Source organism: Octodon degus, unplaced genomic scaffold (assembly GCF_000260255.1).
Source record: "Octodon degus isolate 3935 unplaced genomic scaffold, OctDeg1.0 scaffold00430, whole genome shotgun sequence".
NCBI classification, from domain to species: Eukaryota; Metazoa; Chordata; class Mammalia; order Rodentia; family Octodontidae; genus Octodon; species Octodon degus.
Window position 1 is genome coordinate 368839 of NW_004525006.1, and position 6915 is coordinate 375753.

The 6915-nt window shown below is 42.4% G+C and overlaps 1 protein-coding gene across 2 annotated transcripts in view; it reads right to left on the minus strand.

Moving 5' to 3' along the window:
- Window positions 1-453: 453 nt before the first annotated feature.
- LOC101585995 (guanylate-binding protein 5) overlaps window positions 454-6915 on the minus strand; it is a 31861-nt gene continuing 25399 nt past the window's right edge. The window contains exons 7-11 of one of the 2 annotated variants that reach the window (XM_023708661.1): window positions 4764-5044; window positions 3808-4020; window positions 2604-2706; window positions 2185-2375; window positions 454-661 (exon numbers count right to left, since the gene is read on the minus strand). In XM_023708661.1, coding sequence (XP_023564429.1) covers window positions 548-661; window positions 2185-2375; window positions 2604-2706; window positions 3808-4020; window positions 4764-5044 — 902 coding nt within the window. In that variant the 3' untranslated portion in view covers window positions 454-547. Of the gene's footprint in view, window positions 662-1190; window positions 1266-2184; window positions 2376-2603; window positions 2707-3807; window positions 4021-4763; window positions 5045-6915 lie in introns of those variants that run through there. The other variant, XM_023708662.1, reaches the window with a different exon arrangement.

Here is a 6915-nt window from a genome sequence, read left to right on the forward strand (position 1 = left end):
TTTATTTCCTATTATAGATTGTACTATTTAAATTACATTTTTCAGTAAGGTCAAATATAAAGGAAATCACTACCGTATTTGGGTTTTTTAGTCCTTAAGTCTAGGGCGTAGTTTCTTTGCTACTAATTTATCTTCCAAAATGTCTCCATTTCATACTAATAGTATTGGCTCTCAGCTTGGAATGTCTCTGTGCGGATGGCCTGCTGACACTGCTGACCAGCTATGCCACAGCTGTAGAGTAGGGGTCTCTGTCAAGCTGAGAGGTGTCCACCGTTTCCCCTGCACCTCAGCTGCCTCCTCTGACAGCATCCCACACCTGTGCACAGCGGCAGCGGTGACCACCTGGGCCTGAGATCTTGCTCTCAGCCCACTGACCCAGTTTGTTTCGTTAACTCGCAACCTGTGAACTTGTAATACCCTGAGCCAAATACAGAAAATTACACAGGAGGCAATGGAATGCCTTCAATATCGATTGCCCAAAGTTCTATATTTCTTGTTCCTTTCTGCAGTCAAAGGGAGAAAAAAGAAAGCTCAAATGTTTAGCACTTTAAAGCAAGATGCAGTCATCACGCCTTGAGGCAGAAGATCTCAAAGACATTAGCTGCTCTTGCAGTCTTCTCTGTTGAGCCTCAGCCTCTGCCTTTTGCCTTTCTGCTTCCTCCTAAAAGTGGTGAATAGAGATTATAAAGCGCAGGCAATAGCACAACAGTCAATCTTAGGTAATCTTTCTCCTTACCAAAGACTCAGTCTTTTTAATTCTTTGTAGTCATGTGTGACAGCATGCTGACTTTTTAAAAAGTTGTGGATTTTATAAATATATCAGTTAACAGATAATTTTAAGTAGTAAATCACTCTGGAAACATAACTGTTACTTTGTTTTTATTCTCCTCAGTAGTTGAGTTGTCCTTACTCATTTGCTCCACAGTGGCAGTACACAGTCTCTGAAAAGCTCTTCTCCACTTCTAGACATCCAGCCTTCTACAGCAATAACTACTCCTCCTCTTTCTCTAGCTCCTGAAACTTATGTTTCCATCCCTGAAATACTGGTGTACTCAGGATTCTGTATGAGTGCACCTTTTACCCTTATACTAGACAACGTCGCTGAGTAATCTCAGTCAGAATCTTGACTTCAATTCTGACTGAACCACAGGACAATCATAGTTATGCATTGAATAGAAGATGCTGATACAAAAAGGGTGGGTAGGACACCCTCAGAGTCAGCTGAGGCATCGGAGCCCTGTGTGAGGATGTGCTCCTGGTCACCACTCCTTTCAAAGACAGAAATAAATCATGGGTTGCCCCTACTGTCCTTTGGAAAAGAGCATCAATCTCAAGAATGTCTTGGAGCAGCTCTGAGCAACCAGTGCTTGCAGAGAGGCTGGGAAGCAGGGCGAAGGTTTAGGGCAGCCATGGGCTCAGGAGGCTGCTCACAGAGGAATTGCACACCAGGTTTGCAAGGGCAGCAGTGCTCTGAACCACACTGACAGCAAGAAGTTTTGACAGCTTAAGGGCTGTGTGATATCAGGATTTAGTTCTCACTTTGGGACCTCACTTGCCTCATTTGAAGCCTGTGGGCACACTGGTTCTGCTCCCCAGTGAATGGAGTAGATGAGAGGGCCTTGCTGGGGGCTCTCTATGGTGCTTGACACATAGGGGCTGCTGCTGCTTGAATTAAGTCCTTGCTGCTCAGGACTGAATGGAACAAAGTGCAAACCAGAGACGGCCAAGGGATGGGCAGGGGCAAAGTGAGGGCCACAGGAACTGATGTGAGAAAGCATCTGCAATCAAGGCAAAGCATTTTACAGAGCAGTTACCAAGATTAAAGCCTATTGTGGGACAGAAAGGCCTTTGTTTTTATTTAGCAATTTACATACTTGTTGGGTACCTAGTATTTTTGTGAACACAAGAATCAATCATCTAATTATCACAGTAGCCTTGTAAAACATGTACCACCACTGTGCCTGTTCCACAGGAGAGGCAAACGAGGCGCAGGGGGAAGCGAGCCCTTGCCTCCTCAGCCATGTCTTTGGTAGGAAGTGCAGCCTGGGTTCGCCCAGCAGTCTGACTCCAGGGTACTTGTCCTGGGCCTCCACCTGCACTGCCCAGCCCCACCGCCGTGGCTCAGGCTCATGCTCATGAGGGGAGAGAAGAGACAAACCCTGAGATGAAACCTCTGATACATACCCGGAGCCTGCGCTTTTGCTCCATCCGCAGCTCCCTCTGCTGCTGGGCCAGGTTTGCTCTGTCGATCTCCATTTGTCTCATTTGCTGCTGGTGGAACCTCTCCCTCTCCTCCATCATTCGCTGGATCTCCCGGTCAATTGCCTCCAATCTTTCTAATTTGGCCCTTTCAACCTCTGCTTTGCGTTGAACCTCTGTGTAAGAAGAAATAACAAACCTCTCTGAGATGACTGTGCCGCTCCCACCTGCTTCCCACTCTCACCTAATATTGTTACCACTCCATGGATACAGGTGCCTTGGGCTATCTTCCCTTTTCCAGATGATCACATAGTTGCTGACTGTGGGGCTCTAGGGCCTGGTTGCATTTATTTTCATATTTGGGAATTTCCTGTCCAATGGCATTGCCTGTACTTTCATCTCACCTTCCTTCTCCCTTTCCCGGGTGGTGAGAGCCAGGTCTGACTGTAGAACAGCATCGCTCACAGACTGCTTGGACCTCAGGTAATCCTGCAGAACTTCCTCAGCCTATGAACCCCAAAACATGCAGTTGGAACCAGGGAAGTGTAAGTTGCAGCCATGTGGACCTCTTTCTTTCTGTTTGCTCCCCACATCCTGTCCTCCTAGTGGATGCTCAGCCAGCAGCTGGTGGACTTGTCCACAAGTCCACCCTGCTCCAGGTGTGCACATGACCTGGGCCTTGACAACTGAGCACCCATGACTACTATTGAAACTACATTAAAACCTTCTCATTTGTTAAATAAAATTCGATTTTGGAGCTTCATTCTATGTAGCCAACATAGCATTCCTTTGCGGCCATGAGTATTAAAGGTTGTAACAGAAGTCTGGAGATAGTCGTGATGTTCATTTTGTGCCCTGGCTATGGCTATGCTGGAAAGGTACAGCGCGTGGCTCTGCATGAACACTGCTTGAAATAAAGCCCAAGTAAAGATAAATAACAGGAAGTGCGGAGGTAGGTCTCTCTCAAAGAGGAAAGGCATTGAGAGAATTAGGGAGGAAAACAGAGGGGAAGGGGAGGAAGAAAAAAAATTAATGCATGTTATATGCACGGGCCAATTCCCCACAAGGATGTAAACATAATGTACTTCAAATATGTATCAGAGAAAAAGGAAGAGTGATCAAGGATCGAAGACGTAAGGAGAAACTGAATGAAAGGAGACAAAAGAAGGAATTAAGGGATATTATGTACTTGTGCCAACTCCTTACAAAAATGCACAATAAACATATACTAACCAAAAAGACAGCAGCCGGTGAGATAGTTCAGTGGTCTAAAGTGCCTGCATCGGAGCGGGGTGATGGCTCAGTGCAATAAGTGCTTCTCTGTCAAGTGCAAGGGCCTGAGTTCAATCCCCAGTTCCACCAAAAAAATAAATAAATAAAAATTTTTAAAAATAAAGTGCCTGTGTAGATAAGCACTTAGGCAGGTAAGTAGGACCCAGCACCACATGCTGTGCCAGGACTGCCCTCAGGGTGGGTTGAGCTGGCAAAAAAAAAAAAAAAAAGACTGAGGTGTAGACTCATCGTTGTGCCTGTATCCATGTGTTTTTCCTCTTGTGTTCAGTGTTTTTCTAGAATGTTCACAAAGTTAATAGATAAGTCTGGAGATACCTGTATTCCTTTCCTTGGATGTTGATAGTAGTTTGCCTTCAAGATTTCCATTTTTTCAAGGTAAAGGTTATGGCCTCCTGCCCTAAAATAAATGCCCTGCTTCACTTCTTCCTCCAGAGGACCAAAAATACCCTGAAGTAAACTTGAGCACCAACGTGCAGAGGCTTCCTTGTTCCGCTTGCAGAGGTCATCCTGCTTTGCATCTAGGAGGGTCTTCAAAGGGACAAAATCCCAGAGACGTTAACAAAAATTCAGTCTTCCCAGGCGTTGGACTCAAAAAGAATATAAAATCTCTTGTAAAAATTTAGTGAAATATATAAGCTAGACTAGATGCTTTCCACCAAACCTTGAAAAGTTTTGCAAATGATACTGTATGAAAAATAGCAATTCGTTTTGGGGTAGAAAGTTACTAAAACCAACTTTTCTTGTTATCTGTGCTTTAAATGAATCGTAATTATCCTTATTTCTGATCCCTGTCTGGATTGGAAATGCAGGTTACTATTTTATGCACTTTATATTTTCCTTTTCTACTTGTGTGAGAAGGTAGAAGTGCACACTTAACTAGAAGGACGGTGGCTAACTCTGCACATCCTGCATGTGCCATCTTTCAGTAGATACACATGCCAGTTTTGTTTCAGTAATAAAGCAGTCATGATAACACCTTGCAAATATAATTTTGAAAGGAATAAAATCAATTTAGCTTTTGTCCATGGGTGTACTATGTTGAAAGGGAAACACGTGCTTATATGAAAACTTGAAAAACTAAATTCCTTAGAGTACATACATGCTTTTTTGATTTTTAGGATAAAAGCAACATGGAGCTAACCCCATCAGTGACTGTCATCATTTTCAAGTTTGGTACTTGCTTTTCTTAATTAAGTCCTGCTTTACCATTCATAGAAAATGCTTACCTTCTATTAATCCTAAAGCCCATATGCCACAATAATACCAATTACCTGTAGTTCCTTCTGGAAATGGTGATCCTCATCCTTGAAAGAGTTCTTTGTGAATACTTCCATGGCCTCCCTCTCACATGCCCCGTGCAGGTCCAGCAGCTCCTGCAGCGTGTCTGTGGGCAGCTGCACCTTCTGGTCCATCTGCTGGTCATAGTGGGCCAAGGCCTTCTGCACTGCAGCTGAGTTCTCTCTCTGGACCAACTCTAGCACTGAGTTTCCCACGGAGGGCAGTTCCCCACTGTTGATAGCATCGACATAGACCTGGGCCAGGAATGCAAGACCTGCACAGAGGGCAAAGATGCTTATGTTATTTGTGGAAAAGAGTCTATGTTCCATTGAGTCATTCTGACAATGTCAACTCAATGATTTTTTTCCTAAATTTTTTCACCATTCTGGGCAGTGTTCAAGTAGCCCACATAAATTATGTGGAGAAATTATGCAGTTCAGATGCACGAATTTTCTCTCTTTGGGAAAGAAACTATGTTCAAAGAATAACATATAGTACATCTGAAGGTGCACACGACTGTCCACATTCCATAAGTGTCCACAAATAAATGTGTCCTTGATTAGAATGCTCTAGGTCTTGCCCCTTTAGTCTTCCATTTCCTCTTCCTCACTCTATTTTCTTTGGAATTTTCCTTTTTCTTTTACTCTATTATGATAAAACTGGTACGAGAGGTATCCTCTTCTTTAAAAGGAAAAGAAAATTGAGCAATTTTAGACCACATCATCTTTCATATTCTTGCTTGGAATTTCCCTGCTTTACCTCTCTGTGAACTTATATTCAATCTTCCTCTATCACAAAGCAATTATTTATAGAATTCAGAGGGGCTGGGTAGATAGCTCAGTGGAATACTCTCCTGTCTGGCAAGCACAGGATCCTGATATCTCAAAAAAAAAATAGAATTCAGAGACAGAGATTTCTTCAAATAAACAAGACCATGACTCCAGCCATCATATACTTTAGAACTGCAGACAACTTATACCTTGATTCAACATTTGCATTAATGTAGTTCCCTTTCTACCAGGGACATGCATATCTTGGTCATTTTGTACCTATCATAGGTGTTGACATTTAATAAGGATCTGATATATATTTTAAACAAATGGTGGATTACTGTAGTTCAACAATGGAAAGCAGATCAGTAATTTTCTTTTAACTGTTATCTTCACTTCTCCCTGCACTTTATGTAATTTTGGAGGCCTTATTAAAAATATTAGCAGTATAATGTACATCCACTATAATTTTATAAGTATGTCCCACGGGATTTTCATGGTGGTGGTTAGTTGTAGTCTTGTCAGCATTGGTGCTACCAGGAGACTCATGTGTTTCTTGTATTTTCTTTTTTTTCCCATGATTTTATTGATATACACATAGCAATGAGACAGTTTCAAATCAAATTTGTAGGACAGTTTCAATAATTAACACATTGCATACATTCTTCTTAGTGGCTAATTGCTGTACAAGATGTGGAAATGATATCTTATTTACAAACACCAGTAGAACAAATCACTCAATTCATTAAGAGAATGTAACTATATATCTTTTCTAACCACTTTGAATACATAGATACAAAATGGGCATTCATCTGTATCCCCTTTTTTTGTTAAGTTCCGTTATTTGAATATTATAGGTGTGTAAACTCAGCAAAATATTCTAAAAGAGTGCAGTAGCCCATAATAGTATTGGGTCTTCCTCTTGACTGACAATGTCAGAAATTGTTGACCTGAGTCCCCTACAGCTCAACATAACACCATGGCTTTACTTCTTATACTTCATTTTTATACTTTTATACTGGATGGTTAAGACCAAGGTAAAGCAGGACCTATGCAACAAGAGTTGTAGCTTTGGGGTCTGATAAGGTCAGTGAAATCCCCCCAGGATTTATCCTGATATCCTGTACCTCAGATTGTATTTTTTTTTTTCTGAACCGGGGTTTGAACTCAGGCCCTTACACTTGTCAGGGAAGCACTTATTCCACTGAGCCATCGCCCTGGCCCCTGTACCTCAGATTGTAGAACCTTTGTCAGTGTCAGCCATGTGCATGAGCCACGGCCATTGCTTGGCCAATGTGCTCTCTGTGAAACCCTGAGAGAATGTTTTCTCTCCATGTGACTCTCCTTAGGCACACTCTACATCATTGATCACTTT